This window comes from Strongylocentrotus purpuratus, unplaced genomic scaffold, assembly GCF_000002235.5.
Source record: "Strongylocentrotus purpuratus isolate Spur 01 unplaced genomic scaffold, Spur_5.0 spur5_contig_855, whole genome shotgun sequence".
Lineage (NCBI taxonomy): Eukaryota > Metazoa > Echinodermata > Echinoidea > Camarodonta > Strongylocentrotidae > Strongylocentrotus > Strongylocentrotus purpuratus.
The window spans coordinates 717,698-736,650 of NW_022145563.1; the positions used below are offsets into that span (position 1 = coordinate 717,698).

Here is an 18,953-nt window from a genome sequence, read left to right on the forward strand (position 1 = left end):
ATTTCACATTTGTGAGGTTCAAGATTGTTGTTTTAAATTGTGATTGCAATGTCACTTTTTATTCATGTTAAATCTAAAACCAAATTTTAGTAACTGTTGAACAAGGAAAGAAAACCTTAAGCCAGTCTCTTGAAAACTCTTTAGGGTGATTTCTCCAAGAGTTAGTGGCATAGAAGGGATTTAATTTAGTTGTGAATTTGATTTGCCATACACGTAATTTTACAGGACTGTATGGTTTGTTCATTTAAGAAATGAAGCCCCTAAATTTCTTATTGATAATGATTTTTGTCTTGCAATGTCATTTTTTCCTTTTGACAGGATGGAGAATCGGATGAATTATATGAGGCATTGGATGTAGATGAAGAAAGGTATTGATATTCATTTCCTCTCTTACAAAAAAAATTGTAATTCCTGTGTCCATGTTCATATCCTTTTCAGAATTTTCAAATGTATTGCTTTCAAGAATATTTGTACTCTAAATCCCCCCTCCCCTTAAGATACCATAGTTGCTAATTTTAAGAGGAACATATGACCATTTTATCCATAAGATTACAGACAGTATATTTCATATTTCCTCAAAATTTTACCAATCTGTTTCTCTAATTTTTCTGCTTTTATTAAAATCAAGTCATTAGGCTGGAGTTCCCCATTATATGGCAACTTAATAGCATGACGTTTTACTTTTTGGTAGCAGCAAATTAACAATAATATGAATTATTCTGTTACAGGACGGCAGAAGCGGAACTGGAACAGGAAAGGGAAGAAAAGAAGAAACAAGAAGAAAAGAGGAGAAAGGAGGAAGAAAGATTGAGGAAAGAGCAAGAGAAACAGCAGAAGAAGGAGGAGGAGAAAAGGAAAAAGAAAGAAAAGGAAGAAAAGAAGAAGAAGGAGAAAGAAGAGAAGGACTTAAAGAAAAGGTTCAATGTAAGTACGATGCATTCAGCGAGTATTTTGAAAAGTTTTGATGAATCAGCTCTTCCTCTTTGAATGGGCAACTTCAATATTTGTTTCTGTCTGCGTTGCATTCTTTTGATGGACTGGTGTAAATTTAGAATGCACGGGCCTCATTTAATGCTGTTTGATATAAGAATGGACAATTTTGATGATGTATTTGACAGTTTGAAAATGTAACTAGTTTAACAAGTTTCCTTTCTGAAATAATGGAGGAACTGCAACTTTTAACTTGGAAATTTCCAAGAGAGTTTTAAACTAACATGCAAGGGTTACTTGAGATAGGAAAAGTCCCTTTGAGTTACTCTTGAAAGGTTATTGATTGTCACAACAAGAACTGGCCATTTAGAAGGAAGTCATTGAAATAAACATAATAATCTGAAGCAGAAGGGATAAGATGACAATTTGTTGTTATTAAAGACAATAAAGAGCAAGAGAGGGGGAGTGAGAAGGAAATATTGTAAGGGACATTCAGATGAATTTTCATGCATCAAAGTTCCCTTTGAAATAATGTTTGTATTCTGCTTGTAAGTGTCGGCTTGCATGGTGATGTAGATATACAGTAGGCTTGCGGGTGCACCATGTGAGAGAGAGGGAGGATTGAGGAGTCCTGAAAAGGACTCTCGGTAATCTTTCTTGGAGAGCCACTCCTGCCATTCATCCTCTCCAAGCGCTATAGTTCTCCTTAGAACTATAAGCTAAGAAAGATAACCAACAGTCTTTTTCAAGACTTTACCATTAGTCCTTTTCAGGACTAACAAACCCTCAAGAAAGATTACAGAGAGTCCTTTTCAGGACTCCTCAATCCTCCCTCTCTCTCACATGGTGCACCCGCAAGCCTACTGTATAATGTTTGTATTGTTTATCATTGTATTGAGTATTTAAAGAGCCAGAAGAGGGTTAATTTTGGATAAAGTTTATAGGCTCGTGCCTTCTGGCTCCAAACTAATGATAGGATGTTCAGACATTTTGAATTATGGACCTGTACTTTTCAAAACAATTTAGGATACAAACATATGGATGTGGTTAGCACGTCTTTATTTGAAAAAATATTTGAAATTTAAGGAGTGCCTCTTACCATGTATTGGAAGAGTTGGAGTATTACAATGGGAGGTACAAAGTATGTCTGATGTTCTTTCTTTTGATGTCTTATGTGATTGAGGCAACATTTTTCATTTCGTTATGTGCTGAGAAATGGGTAATGAAGAGAGTATCTGTGAAGTTATGTTTTATTTAAAGCTATACTGTGCTAGGAGCACTACGGCAAAATTTCCTCTATAGTGAGTTAGCACCATCTCAGGTCAGCTGTAGCAGTGTGGTTCCGTAACTCGCTGCTTCCCTAGCTGCGCTGTTGGTTTTCAAATACCGTAATTAATGGTGTATAAACCGCCCTCGTGTATTTACCGCACCCCTCTTTTTCGCCCTAAAAAAAAGAAAAAAGGATAGAACCTTGTGGTACGCCGTGTAATAGAAAAAAAAATTGGAGGAATTATTATTATAAACTACATATTGAGATCTATCAGAAAGATTACTTTTGAACCAAGATGACAGACAAATTTGAGTGTTGTTCTAGTTTCCGAGTGGTGAGTCAACACACCGATTACTGAGCTGGGAGACATTGCCAGGCATAGCACCAGGTGGAGGGCTATAAATCGAAACTTGATTTAAAAAAAAAAATTGTATTGTGTACCTTGTATAAGACGCACCCCCCACTTTGAATTTGTTTTAGGCGGCAAAAAAGTGCAGTTAATTACGGTATATCAATTCCTCTTGTCTTCAAAGTGGAAATTAGGTATTGGGTTATGCACTGTTGAGAGTCAAAAGGATACAAGAGATAGAGGAATATAAAAGATGAAATACATGATAATAAGAGTGAAGCAACAATTCAAGTTATAAAGGCTGCTTATAAGTATTGGCTTGCATGGTGATGTAGATATAAACAGGTTTACTGTTGCACCATGTGAGAGGGGGGGGGGGGGGGAATTGGGGAGTCCTGAAAAGGACTGTCGGTTATCTTTCTTTCTTGAATGTGTGTGTAGTCCTAAAAATTAAAATGATATTGATAATTATATCTGCTCATTGAATGACAATATCATAAAAACAAGCTCATTGCAAATCAACATTGTGCTCTCTCTTACATGTAGCTCAAAGGAGAGATCAACATCATCGATGAGGGTATCGTCCTGGAGGCTATGGACGCTGAGTATGAGAAGTACAGCCTCCAGTGTAACATAGGGGAGAAGATTGAGATCCTTAGGAAAGAAGGGAATCCCCCTGGCAAGTGGCTGGCAAGGAATCCAGACGGACATTGTAAGTTACCATTCCATACAGGAAGCCTGCCCTCGCACGAAATTGTCTGTTTTGAGCCAGAATGATGTTAACTCTGTGTGAAGTGGTATGAGTTAAAACACACTGGCTCCAAACAGACAATGGGGTTTTCCAATTAAATCCAATAAAATCTAGAATTTTCAATGTGCCAAGATTTACTGGAATAAAAAACTGGAGACCATAGTTGGTCTGTAATTTTCTGTAGTTATTTTCTGGTATGCATTATCACCCTTGGACTCCAATCAGACAAAATATTGGTTTACCCAATGGGGTTTTCCAATTCAATCCAGTTAAATCTAAAGTGTGTAATCTGCCAAGATTTACTGGAATAAAAGCCAGGAGACCACAGTTGGTGATTATCCTGTTAATGGTTTATGAGGAAGTGATCTGCAATTATCTCTAGTTATTAGCTAGATTTGTCATCAGTTTTGATACTTTTGAAAGTAAAGTCCATAAAGGGATTAGAATATATATTATAGGCTGAAATACTGAGGCATTTTAGGTCCTGGGCATACAGTTAGGAATAGTAACACAATGATGTATAATAATAGCATGCAAGACAGAGGAATTAAAGTCATGTGCATTCAGAATATGTATGCATTGATGTAGAGAAATTGCTAGGATAGGTTGACATAATATCTACATTTCTGTTTTTAACATTTAAATTAAAAGATTGTATGCAGTGTTCAAGTATTGAAGATAAAGACTGAATATCAAAGTTAATTGCTGATATACAATGTTATGATATTATATTTGTCATAAATAAAAGTATATTTGGTGACACTGTAAGATTTACAGCTTGTTCAGATATGAAATTATATACCACTACTTAAGAAAATAAAATATTGTGTAAATGAATATCAACTGCATGCAACAATGTTCCTGTGCATATTCAATTACATGTAGCTCTTTGTTATAAGATACAGAAATACCTTGTAACAAATATAATATCACAACATTTGTATCAACAATTAACTCTAATATTCAGTCTTTGTCTTCAATAATTGAACACTGCGTACATTTTGTTTACACTTCAATCTTCAAAACAGACCTGAAGATATACATCTAGCATTTTACACTTACTTTGTTTTACTAAAAATGTGCAGATGTTTACCTTGTATCTGAAGAAGAACTTGAAACACATCGCTATTTAAAAATGTGACCTCCTATCCATTGTTTTCTTTTGATTGTTTTTTTTGTTTCTAGATGGTTATGTGGATCATCAGTTTGTGAGACTAGAAGAATTTGATGCAGGGGAGGTGTATGACGATGTGATGGGTAAGAATCTTTGAACTTTTACTTTTGGTAATCATAAACCATAGCTGCCAATCTATCCTATTGGGGACGAATGATTCCTAGGTTTCGGGCCTTCAAGATATTGTTTTGACCCCTAGATTTCTCTCTTCGTCTGAATTATTCTGTGTGAAAGTAAACAAAATAGACTGTATTCCTAATTTTGCTTAGAGAGATTCCTAATTTTTGCTGTGAAAGGTCTGCGGGTATGATAAACTTCTGTAAGGGATAACAATGGAAGGTGGGATTTCAAAAGGTTTTTGTGAGGGTATTGCTCAATCACAATCCCACAGTAGTAGCAAGTTACTTTAAAAGCAAAACCTGAAAGCAGAGAATTGAGTGAAAATATAAACAAGATTAGAAAAACATATAGTGATGAATTTTAAGATTTTTAGACCACTAAATGCAAGGAAGTCTCAAATTGGATTGGCAAATGTTTCATTCAGCTGTGATGTTATTAGGGTCAAAGGTCGCATTTGTTATTACGCAAAGAAGAAAACAAATATCATATTCTCTCACAGGTACCTTTCCCTTCACTACATGTATATCTATATAGAGTGGTAAAGTGTGAAGTTATCAAAAATCTATTTTTTAGAATTTCTCAATTTTTTCCTCATATTCCGAAAGAACACCAAAAATAATTTCCAAATGTCGAAAAACAATTGAATATGTCAAGTACTGGCTGAGTTATGACCATCTGAAGAATATATGTCCTATGGGAATTCAATCAGTGTTATATGCTCTAGCTCCTAACCATTAGAAGCCAGAGCATATAACACTGAGTTCCTATGGGGAGTAAATTTATTCAGATGGTCATATCTCAGCCAATATTTAACATATTCAATTGGTTTTTCGAAATTTGGACATCATTTTTGATGTTCTTTCGGATTAAGAAAAAATTGAGAAATTCTAAAAAATAGATTTTTATGACGTCACAGCTTCGGTACTCTATTGTGGGTAGCATGTTGTTAAAGATCCTCCAATAAAGAAAGGATCGTATTAAATCTCATAAGATTCTTATTGTTAATTTAAGGGGAAGAACTTATTTTATTTAATCAATGTTGTTCAAACTTTAATATATGTGTTTCTCATATATTTCATTATGAAACTTGCTTTCAAGGTTTTTGAAAGAGCCTGTAAGTATTCTGTCTGACACAAATGTAATATTTTTGAAAACCTCTATATATCATTTTTTACTTCATTTTTGTTGTTGACATGGGACAATTTATTTCTTCAATAATTTATTCATCTTCATCTTTAATAAACTCATTGGTTTTGTTAATCTTCCTTTATCACTAAATGTTTAATCACAAGAACTTTTCTGTATAATGTGAGATTTCTCATTTTCCATAATCCAAGGTATTCTTTTTTTTCTCTACAGTACTTTAATTTCCCAGTTTAAATTTTGAATGTCAAATTTTTTTTTTTACTTTGATACAGAAAACCTAATTTTCCATCCTGGGAAGAGATTAATGTTTTACACGGATTGTGTTTGAGTGTAAGCTCATGTCCCAAATGACCCCGAATATCCACAGATCTTCAAAACATGAAGAGGTCCCAATTTTTGTACATTTTGAAATAATCACTCCTATAGCGATGGAGGTGCTACATAAATATCCTTTGTTTCCCCTTTTCAAAGAATACCTCCACCTGTGTATCATGGAGTGCACTGCTTGTGCATAAATGAATAATGATAACATAACACTCATGAGCACGCATCCAGTATTTTGTCTCCGTGTATTTCACAATTTGGTCTGCAATCACATTTATCTCCTTATGCTCAGACTGATTGGTATTGATTGATTGCTTCAAAAGTTATAATTTGTATTTTTTTGGAAAAAATAATATTCTCAATTTCTAGAAGAAGAAAAACAAACTGTCAAACCAATTGAACCAGTCAAAAGTGAGTATTTAAATGTGGGGAAATATTCTTTGGTTTCCATGCTTTTCACTTCAATGCAGCATCTACATCATATTCAAATATCTTCTATTCGTCAGAGAATATATGGAAACTGTCTGTCATTAACTAGAATGCTATTTGTTCTATATTATTGCTTGTCAGGCACTTGTCTTCTTGTATGTGGTTTACTATACCTTTTTATGCCTCCGCCACCGAAGGTGGTGCCGGAGGCATCATGTTTTCGGGTTGTCCGTCCGTACGTCCGTACGTCCGTACGTCCGTCCGTCCGTACGTCCCGTTTGACCGTTATCACAATATCTCAAGAACCATTTAAGATTTAAACTTAAGACTCGGGAATAGTATTTATCACCATAGGAAGACGATCTGATTAGATTTTGGAGTACGTAGGTCAAAGGTCACAGGTCACAGAGGTCAACTTATGAAATTCCTTGTATTGAGTTTGTTAGCGCGATATCTCAAGAACCATTTGAGATTTAAACTTCAAACTTAAGGATAGTATGTATCACCATAGGATGACGATCTGATTAGATTTTGGAGCACGTATGTCAAAGGTCAAGGGTCACAGAGGTCAACTTATGAAATTCCATACATTGAGATTGTTATCATGATATCTCAAGAACCACTGGAGATTTAAACTTCAAACTTAGTGATAGTGTGTATCACTATACGAAAACAATCTGATTAGATTTTGGAGCACGTATGTCAAAGGTCAAGGGTAACAGAGGTCAACTTATGGAATTTCATACATTGAGATTGTTATCATGATATCTCAAGAACCACTGGAGATTTAAACTTCAAACTTAGTGATAGTGTGTATCACCATAGGAAGACGATCTGATTAGATTTTGGAGCACGTAGGTCAAAGGTCAAGGGTCACAGAGGTCAACTTATGAAATTCCATACATTGAGATTGTTATCATAATATCTCAAGAACCACTGGAGATTTAAACTTCAAACTTAGTGATAGTGTGTATCACCATAGGAAGACGATCTGATTAGATTTTGGAGCACGTAGGTCAAAGGTCAAGGGTCACAGAGGTCAACTTATGAAATTCCATACATTGAGATTGTTATCATAATATCTCAAGAACCACTGGAGATTTAAACTTCAAACTTAATGATAGTGTGTATCACCATAGGAAGACAATCTGATTAGATTTTTGAGCACGTAGGTCAAAGGTCAAAGGCCACAGCGCACATTATGAATGCAAAAACAGCTTGTGATCGCGTTATCTCAAGAACCGATTGATGGATTCATGCCAAAATTAGGTCATGTTTGTTACTTGCAGAGCCAATGAACTGAGTAGATTCTTGGTTCATAAGGTCAAAGGTCAAAGGTCATGGGCCCATTATGTATGCAAAAATAGCTTGTGAACGCATTCTCATTAGAACTGACAGATGGATTACTATTTAACTCAGAACATCTTGCAGAGCCAATGAACTGAGTAGATTTTATGGTCATGAGGTCAAAGATCAAAGGGTCATATATGTATATGAGAAATTGCTTGTAATCACAATATTCTGAGAACCTGTCAATGGATTACCATTGAACGTGAATTCAATTTTTTTTTTCTGTTTTGGTTTGTAAAATTGCTCTATAACGGAGGCATCATTTTCGACTGCGCGCAGTCGAATTCCATCTAGTTTCTATCTGTTTTTGAGCAATTTGCCTTATATTTCAACTTTAAAATACAGACGCAATTCTCTTTCTGATCTGTTAAGTTGAAAAGTATGTATATCTCAGCTCCTGTTCTCTTTTGCGTGGTTTAATATCTTTTTTATCTGTTCTGTTGAATAAGTATGTATGTTCTCTTTTCATGGTTTACTTATCTTTTCTGTTAAGTCGAAAAGTTTGTATATACACAGCTCCTTTAATCCTTTCATGGTTTACTTATCTTTTCTATCTGTTCTGTTGAATCTTGGTATATGGCTCAGTTCTTAACAGACCTTTTTTCTGCAGTGTACTTTATTTATGTCCCTGTTAATAATTAAATCTTAACTCATAATGGGTTCTATTCTCTCTCTGTTCAATTGAATATGACTATTGTATCAATTCATAATGGATGCTATTCTCTGTCCAGTCAGTAACAGGCACTATTATCTTATACAAACTTTTGAACAGGCTTCCTCTTTTTGTGGTTTACTAGACTTTCTGTCATTGGAATTGCATCTGTCTTTCTGCCCTCAATCATAACAAAATATATTCTCTTGCTGGTGATGTTTACTAGAGTAGTATGTCTGAATTGTATGTCTGCACTCCTAACAGTTACTCTAAGTTCTGTCGTTTACTAGACTTTTTAGATCTGTTCATTAGCAACTGGCTGTATGTTTCAAAAATGTCTCCAAGCGCTAGCCTTTGCCAATGCTGGTATAAATACTTTGAATCAATAAGTATACTAAGTGCTTGCTATGTTTCGAAATTTGTAACCATTGAGCAAGATTAAGAATTGTAGTAGAGCACTGGAAGTTAGTGTGTCTTGAAAAAGAAAAAAAATCTCTGAGGTTTCGGAGGCACAATGTATTATGGGAATGTATATTGCCATGAGCGGTAACAAGAATTAAGCTTATGCCTTTCACCTATCAGCAGATGATATTTCCTTCCCTGTTTCTGATCTCTGCGGAATGTAAACATTGATTTTCTTCTTTCACTTTCCATTTAGGTTTCCAGTTAGATATTCGATAAGGCATTGGCGCTAAATTTTATGTATGTATGACTTGATGTAATGATTTAACAATTGGCCTGTGCTCACTTTCTATAACTTTAGTAGCAACCCCACATATACAAAATAAAAATATATTTCTTTATCTGTTTCTTGTTTCCCATTTAGAACAAAAATGGCCTCTGAATAATTTTTCTTTTTGTTGTTGCATCTATTAGCACTGAAAAAGTATAATGTTTATATCAATAGCTTTACAATTAAGCCCCCCCCCCCCCCTCTTTTTACTACTTCTAGTACAGTATGGCTTTATGACACTAGGGGAAATCTCTTCCTCTTAATATTGATTTTTATAAAGGAGAATTCGCAGAAGACAAGATTTGAGTAATCTGCACTCCCAAGGATTTTAACAAGGATATCTCCTAGACGTCTGCTGTATAAAGCTCTTGCTAGACATTTTATTAATGAAGGCTGTTTTTCTATGAAGAAAAAAAGTTTTAGAGCCTTTAATTCTAGTTAATTATCTTTTGGAAGTCTACAAGGGGCATACCCTAGCTTTATCTAATCAAGTTCAAGTTCAAGTCTATGTAGTTCACATCTTAACATGACAAACCGTACACAAAGTTAAAGATGATACAATTCATACATAAATTAACATAACTAGTACTTAAATATACGATACATGTATTTTCATGACAATTTATTTTCATGATAATACATGCATTTTCATGACAACAGCAACAAATGCAAAAGAAAAAAGGGAAAATATTTGGCTTATTTCTGAAGAATCTTTGTCTTTTATGGTAGAGGAGAGGAGAGGAGAGGAGAGGAGAGGAGAGGAGAGGAGAGGAGAGGAGAGGAGAGGAGAGGAGAGGAGAGAGGGAAGGGAGATAGATAGATAGAGAAGAGAAGGGAGGGACAGAGAAGAGAAGGGATAAGAAGAGAAGAGAAGAGAAGAAGGGAGAGAGGATAGGAGAGGAGAGGAGATAGATAGAGAAGAGAAGGGAGAGACAGAGAAGAGAAGGGATAGAGAGAGAGGTATATCTATATATTATAGATAATGGGGAGGGTAAGCAGTCAGGGGAAGAAAGTGGGAAACTTTTGAACTTTCGGTCGGCTATATAATTTAAATCATATGTGAACTGTCACTCCGGCGACAGGGAGTTCTGTTCTCACCGGGCTCTATATATGATTCATCTGTTTACAAGTATATGCCAGTCACCAGAGCATGTAATAACATTTGTGGGATTCTGTTACAGTTGGGTTATTTTTAGGACTTCCTCTTTCTAGATGCATAAAATATTGCTGTTCGGTGGACAAAAAATACTAGCCCCCCCCCCCCCCTCCTCCTTCTCCATTTTCCCCATATTCCTTTCGATATAAAACATTTAATACTACGAGGATGAATTATATACTTGCACTGACTTAACAATTACGGACTTGTGTTTTCCCCACCTGGTTCTATTCTCTATGATCTTCTCCAGGAGTTCTCCAGGAGTTCTCCAGCCTTGCTTGATAAGTATTTTTCATAATGCCTTTGATTCAACAAAATAAAAGATTCCCCACCCCCCCCCCCCCCCTCTCTCTCTCTCTCTCTCTCTACTATCTTGTATTCCATTATCCCTTTGGATGGACAAAATTAATAGATAGTTCCCCAATTCTCTTCCATATTCCATTCAACACAAAAGTTCATGAAAATTATTGTCCCTACTCTCTCTCTCTCTCTCTTTCTCTCTCTCATTCTCTCTCTCTCTTTCTCTCTCTCTCTCTCTCTCTCTTTCCTATCTCTCTCTCTCTCTCTCTCTCTCTCCCTCCCTCTCTCTCCCTCCCTCTCTCTCCCCTCCCCCCCCCCCTCTCTCTCTCTCTTTCTTTCATATTTCAATCAACATGAAACTGTGATTATGTGTTTCAAAACAATTATCATTGTCAATGGTGTATCCAGGATTCTGTGACCTTGCAGTGAGGATCAAGGCACTCTTTCTAATTCTGACAAGATAATAATGAATTGACTAAAATTAATCACAGTTTCAGGGGTCATGCTAGGGGCATGCCCTTTTTTCTTCCTATTAAGCATGTACCATACCTGGGGGGTGGGGGGGGGGTGCTTCAAAAAGACTCAGATCAACTTTAAGTTGGGCTTAACTAAGGCAGGCCTTTCATGCCACTGTTTGGTCTCACTGTTTACTGGCATTTGTCTCTCAAGGGACGTACAAATTAATCATGGTCACAAATCTACAGAATTTACATTTTTTTGAGAATTCATTATTGAAGGAAAATACAATATCTAAAGATCATAATGGGGGAGCAAAAAGTGGTATGAATGGCCTGTCATATCGTTAAGTTCAACATCTTTGTGAAACACTCCCCTGTACCATGTACCAGATTAGGTTTGTATACGTGTGGAACGGGGGAGGGGGGGGGGGGGGGTTAGGGGGCGTACATGTTCCTCTGGATGCTGGATCTGCATAAGATTCTATTGCTTTCCCAAAGAAAAAGAGGGACATTGAAGAATAGGCACATGAACCATTTTATTGCTTTGAATAATGAGAATAGAGGAGGAAGTTTGTAACCAAAATTCTAGAGAGGTCATGGTAGAACCCAATCAACATTCAGTTCAATCTATAACATGATATTGCGGGTGATCAACGGAGGTAATAGGCTGAATAATGAGTTTGTGATTTTTCAAAAGAATCTTGTTTTGATAAAGGAGGAAGTTTGTAACACAAGGATAGAATCGTGATACAGGTAAAGGGGAGTGGAATGTAACCAAATATGATTGAGTTGTATATCCATGAAGTATAGGAGTGTATAGAAGGTGCAGAACCAAACGCTATGTGTAGTAGTCTTGAGGTGTTAAAGCCCCACTGTACTACTTGTAGCTACTTGCTCCCTCTATATAGAAAACAATGCCTAATCGGTGACCATTGGTCCCCATGATCCTCTTTTTCTTATGTTAATTGAGAGCTGTGTTGATGGGATAGCCACCTGTCATTGACCACCCTGGGTGGTCTAATCCCTCCTAGCCAAACTAGTACAGATGGGTTTAAAGAGAAGGTTGAGTTCTGGGAAGAGGTGAAAAATAATTTGTGAGCGTTATCATTCTTATTATGCAAGTGTGGAAGAACATCAGATAAGACATGTTCCCTGAAAAGCATGGCTCTTCAAATGCCTTTATATTCTAAATATGTCATGTAACTCGTAAAACTCGGGGGGGGGGGGGGGTAGGTTTTTACGCCACGTGTTCGTGTAGTCCCATATACATCTTTCTGTGTACAATGTTTGTAACTTTACCAAGACTTGGCCAAATTTCTTATCATTTTTATGATTCCAGAACCTTGCATTACACACAAATTCTATTATGCTAGATGATCAACCTTTGCTGGTCGATTTCACACCGTTTCTTTCACAATGCAATTGCATGACCAGAACTCAACTTCATCTTTAAGATCATGTAAAGTGAGAAGATGAAGTTATTTATCATCTGGTGTGAGCTAGGAGGGTGTATGTATGCATAGTTAGCATCCTTCTGGATCTCAGCTGAAAACATACCCTATATCATCAGAAGAAAGGCTGTAAAATCATATTATTATGTTTTATAATGTGAGTTACCCACCTTCTGGCTCTTTGCAGATAGTATTAATTATAAAGGTTTTTTCCTCTTGGCAAGTTTTTACAAAGGTCATTAGAATTCTCCATTTTTATTTATCACAATAATGCTATTCACAAATTATTGCCCCTCTTTTTCATTTATTATTTCATTCATTTTTGTATTCATTATTTTCAATTCCAATAGAAAATCAAAAGCTTACAGAGACAAATCACAGTTTAATATTACCCTCCATAGGAGATTTTATGTTCTTGATGTGGAATTGATGAAAAGTCTAAAATACTCCAATTTTTGCTTTTGAATATATTTCATTTTAAGGCTCCAATGGCTGTCTATACTTTTTAAGTCCAACTTAGTGTTAAGTTCTACTTAGGATCTTTGTGAAACACCCCCCAGGGGTATGAATAATTCAGTTGTTCACTGTAACTGCATATTCTGTCTTCCTCCTAAATTGAATTTGAGTGTGAAACGAGCTATAAGTTTCTTTATTTGCGATCATATACTAGTGTCTCACATTAAAGTAGGTAGTGTTGCCATAATATGCTCTGAGACAATTAAAATATAATCATGTATGGAGTGAGTAATAGTGTGAAGCCATCAATAACGTATATTGCAGCCTGAGTCCTCATTCTGTAGAAACAATGGGGTTTGTAAGTATAATGACCCTAGCTGCTATACTCCTTTTGTGAGTCATTAGTCAATTAAGAAAACCCTCATCACCCGTCAAAGCAAACCGGTCATCTATTTTTAATCTGAGGATTAATTAATCCCTTCCTCTTACTAATGAAGAAGGCAGGCAGGCAGGCATGGAGGAGGGGGAGGGGGGGGGGGTGTCCCTAGGTTTGACAAATGGATTAGGGAAGCATTTGCCCCCTCTTGTACACATCAATATCATGCTCAATGTTGGTTTGGACAGCTTAAAGGGAAGTATACCAGATGTGAAAGAAGATTTGAATAGAAGCTGAAAATGAGAGAAATATATAGGCACAGTGTGCAAAATTGGGGTCAGGGGAGGGGTGGGTTGGGGGGGGGACAGGAGAGGGAGGCATGTGTTGCCCCCCCCCCCTTCCCCCTCAAAATCCAATGTACCATGATAAAATACACATCATAAGAAATGCACAAAATTATATAATGTGTTCCCCCATCAAAATGTGATAAATTTTCTCCCCTTTTGCGTGCTTATCAGAATATTTGTGAACTTGTACCTTCTGGTGAAAATGTGAAAATCTTTTTAGTCTGAACTCTTTACATGAATAGAAGGTTTATCAAAATAGATAAATGCCATACTGTGATCAGTAATATTATTATTGGCTTGAGGATAATATTATACAGTATGATGATTATAGTCAATTACATTAAATTTTCTGCACAAAAGATCATCATTTGCAATTCAGAAATAAAATGTGTTAGTCGGGTTCGTAATCTCAGACTTTTGTTCAAAGTCTCAGATTTCAAATTTTGTAGTTCAGCATCAGTCCATAATCACAATATCTGGAGGATCAGAAAAATATCTGAATCAGAAAGTTCTTTCTGTTCATTCTTTTATTGTACATGTCATTTGGATATGTGTAATTTGTTTTATATCGGCCTTCCTCAAAATCCAATACCGGTAGCCTGTCTGCAACGAGTTCAGAATACGGCAACTTGATCGGCTCATCGCTCTTCGTAGTAGATCAAACAGTATTTCAGTTATTTAAATCTCTTCATTGGTTATCAGTCACAAAAAGAATCATGTATAAGCTGTAACTCATTACTTACAAAACACTTCTTCATTCTTCACCCCATTACTTGTATCCGATTTGAAACCGTACACCCCACAACAGAATTTACGTTCAGGTTCACAGCTCATGTCATGTACACCCAAAACCAATAACAAATGGGGGGACAGGGCTTTTGCTGACATATTGCACCCAAATTATGGAACACTAATTATTTTGATATTGTACAGAAGTGCCTGTCATTATATATGCAAAATATGTATTATAAAAACATAACTGGGAAATGCTTTCTATGTGAATCTGGATTCAAAACTACATGGACTATTGTATGTATTATAACAGCTTAAAAACAATGATTTCAATACGTAAGCAAAAGAATCAATCAGTGTTGCAACCTTTAGCGCTTGCTAATCTGATGAACAGGATATTGCATAGGTACCATTATTTCCGTTCATTTGTTGTTAGTACTGTAGAATGGCATTCTTGTGGCTTGTGAGGGCAGCATTCAACTTCAAAACTTCCTACCTTCAGAGTTTTCATATTTGCTATATTGCTTTGGAAAAAAACCCGTATTGATTTGATATTTGATTTAGAGAACATCGTATGAAGAGTCTATTAACAAACAAAGCTGTTGCATCTGACCCCTCAAAAGGTGGTGGTAAAATCAGAGGTAAAGAGGGAGATAGTAAGAAACAGACAGAGATACAGACAGCAAGAGACAGAGGCAGACGGACAGCTAGGAACTGACAGAGGGAAATATAGACCAGTAGTAAGAGAGAAATTCTACAGACAGAAAGAGAATGAAAGTGATCATGTGTATTAATTAGAAGATAGGCAGGGACATAATGATTGTAAGATTAAAGGAGAGAAGGAGAGGAGTGGGAACCATTGAATTCAGTTAGGATGGGGGCCAGGTACTGTTTGTAAACTGCATTCTGATGTTTGAACTACACTTACTTGTACCATGAAGTTGTAGAAGCAGAAGCGAACCAATTTGATTGGCTTTTTTGGCACCCTCCTTTCAGGGACTGCTGGGGTGTTTCACAAAGACTAAGATAAACTTTAAGTTGGACTTAACTATGGCAGGCCATCCATGCCACTGGTTGCTCTCATCATTATGATCTATAGATTATATTTTTCAATTCTGTAGATTGGTGACCATGATTTGTATGTCCCTTGAGAGACTGATGCCAGTAAATGATGAGAGCAAACAGTGGCATGAATGGCCTGCCATAGTTAAGTGCAACTTTAAGTCAATCTTAGTCTTTGTGAAACACTCCCCTGGTATGACTAGCTGGTCCACAACCATTTGATAACTGCTGAAGTGGCTATCATTGGCAATTGCACAAGATATGAAGGAAAAAATGGAGTGTAAATGTTAACAATTCTATTGCAAAATGAAGATTACCTTTGATTTTTAACTTTCTTTTGTTTTTTAAATTTCAATTAGGTGATGAAGAGGGAGAGGAAGAGAACATCTATGATGCTGTCAATTGATGAAAGCCAACTCCATTGGGTTAGTGGTTCCAGGAAAGAACTCTACTTAATCCGTACTTGAAGTGGAATAGCGCCCTCGGGATGTACTTCTAATTTAGTGGTTAAATAATAACACTTATCAGGATTGTGAATGAAGATCATCGAGTATGAATGAAAAGTGAATCTATGAAGTAAACCTTTGGTGAGAAAGAACTCTACTTACTCCTTACTCCAAGCTGAGGTGCCCTTCAAACGTGATTTTTATTTTTCTCATGGTCATAATATAAATTAGACTCGTGAATTAAGATCATTAATGGAATGATCAATATAGATCTATGAAGGAAAGTTTTACTTAATCTGAATTTCAAGTTCAGTTGACTTCAAAGTGTACTTTAAATTTTCACTTTGTAATAACATTAATCAGACATAAGAAGTAAGATGATGAAGAATGAATGGTTAGAGTTTGTTTGGTTGGCTGAGGATTATTGAAGAAATCTTTCTATGAGACTTAACTCTTAACTTAATCTGCTACAAGCAAAAGTGCCCCGTGTACTTTCTGATTCTAGCAATTTGCATCCATACAAACCAACCTGGAAATTTGTAGAGCGCCTGTATCTAATTGCCTAATCTAAGGCGCCCGACGAGACTGAAAAACTACTGAATATGCCATTCGTAATTTTAACCTGAGAGAGACTAGAGTAGTGGCTAGTTGTATTTAAAGCAATGTGGAATAGGTATATCTTTAGTTGGGTTTTAAAGGTGGATAGCAGGTCAGAAGAGCAAAGATACTGAGGAAAGCTAGCTGGTCCATAACCTAGGTGCAGAAGCAGGGAATGTCCTATCGCCAAGCAGAGAATGGGCTCCAGAACTCTGCACAATTGCTTTAAATCAAGTTTCGGAATCGGCAAGTTGCTAGTAACTCTTTATCCGTGTCTGTCAAATAATGAAACAAACAGTGAACCGCTAGTGTCAACTTTTGGCACACCTCAAATGTACCGTATATGGAACATTTCATCTGTTTGTAGCCCAAGGGCATAAAGTTTGTTTTAAAGTATGAGTAAAGCTCACGTAAATGTTTGGATTAATGCCCTTCTGGCTCCAAAGTAACGACATACTCCAAATAATTTAGCGTTCTATTGTTTCAATCTGTAACAAATATTTATGTCCTATCTGTGAAATTTAAACATTAGCAGTGTCCTGAATATTCAAATTATGCAAGGAAACCCGTTTACTTGCTAGACTGTAACAAATAAGGAGTGAATATTGCGTCCATTAACCTGTACTTGAACTTGATATCAATATTAGGCAATAAAATAAATGAATGACATCGCTGAGTTAATCATGATTGAAAGGATGAATACCATGCTAGGGTAATTAGTATTTAATCGTTTGTCAATTTTTATTGAGAACATAACCTGTTTACACACAAATTTAATGATGTGATAGTTTGATTTATGTAAAATACCCAGAATGAAATATCTGTCCCAAATTGTAGATGATGCTGCAGGAATTTATGCAGCTTTTAAAAATTAAAATGCGGTCTCTGTGTGCTATTGATTATTAATATGACTTCTTTAATGACAGAAACAAAATTGTCACAAATGTTCTCTGAACATATGGTAAATCATATTTTCTGGTCAGTTATCAGCTTATCTACGAAGCCTTTCAGTGGTGGATTAAGGATTTAGGAACTGCAAATTCATCTTGCTGCTTTTACATGCAATATCTGGGTTGACTTTAGAATGTAGTAGGTGTACTAAAAACCTGTTATTATATGTTGGGAGCCAGAAAAACATTACCTTTGTGTTAGATGGTATGAGTTAATGACCTTGTGGCTCTCAGCTGAGGATATTGACCTTTGACCTCTTAGAGATGGGATACTGGGGCCCTGTGTCATTAAACCTCATCAAAGAACAAGATACAGTACCTGTTATAAGCTACTGAAATCACGGCTTTTGATTGGCTGTGAGCAAATTGACATACCGGTAGAAATTTAGCATTTGTTATTGATAAAAAGTTTGTATGAAAGTGAAACAGGGCCCATGACCTGGCACACCAAACTGTGTGGGAGTTGGTAAAGATCAGGTAGCGCTCACAAAACCTTTTACTGGTACTTGAATTTTATGGGCATTTCCCCCCTCCCCCAGAAAAAAATATATAAATGAGGGGCAATTGTTTCCTGCTTTCTGGCAATGCCTTTCTAGCACAAAACAGCCCTTGCATTGATCCCGTGGTTGAAAAGTAGACAAATTATGTCATATGAAATACTTTTAAGTATATTTGCTTAATGGGAGAATTTTAATGTATTTATTTAATCGCAACTTCCATAAAAATAGAAGGTATATTTTTGTAGCCAAGCTCAGTTGAATAGTTTTATGCATAGACTTGTAGGTTTTTTACATCTCTTTTTATATACAAAACTACAGTAATATAGCATTGTAAGTCATGTAGTAATAATATTGGACTCTCAAGGTATAAGCAAAAGTTCCTTAGCATTCTTTTCAGACTATTATGTACTCAGTATTTAGATATATTAGACTTGAAAATTATCTTGAAGAAATGATGTGTTTTCTTTAATTGTACGATACTATACAGAGACGAGAATACATAAATGTTATGAACAGTACAAAACTTGTAATTATATCTTGTACAGCATACCTTGGATTATATATATTTTAAAGCATCAGTTTTATGTGTCATTATATTATATGATCATGATGTAGAGTAAGAAATATGTTTTATGTTAAATAATTTTTAAAGGATCTTTTTCAAAATATGATCATGTCTAATTTCATGCTGGTTTGATACATGTATTACATAATAATATGGCAATTTTAGACAGCTGCAATTCTATGATTTGTCTCTGAAAGATTTTTTTTTTGTGTGTGTGCAAAATCTTAAGGTCTTTTAATGTTATACAGTTCTTCTTATTATTTCATTCTTAATACAATACTATATCATGTAAACTTCATCAAGCAAATTTTTATGAATACTGTTATTTG

The 18,953-nt window shown here is 35.8% G+C and overlaps 1 protein-coding gene across 1 annotated transcript; it reads left to right on the plus strand.

Annotated features, from left to right (window-relative positions):
* The first annotated feature begins 875 nt into the window (after nucleotides 1–875).
* LOC115918101 (FYN-binding protein 1-like) lies at nucleotides 876–16,659 on the plus strand. The gene is made up of 5 exons (XM_030996439.1): nucleotides 876–924; nucleotides 3,096–3,261; nucleotides 4,486–4,557; nucleotides 6,434–6,475; nucleotides 15,926–16,659. The coding sequence occupies exons 2-5, from the start codon at nucleotides 3,144–3,146 to the stop codon at nucleotides 15,970–15,972; spliced, it is 279 nt and encodes a 92-aa protein (XP_030852299.1). The 5' UTR covers nucleotides 876–924; nucleotides 3,096–3,143; the 3' UTR covers nucleotides 15,973–16,659.
* The last annotated feature ends 2,294 nt before the right edge of the window (nucleotides 16,660–18,953 follow it).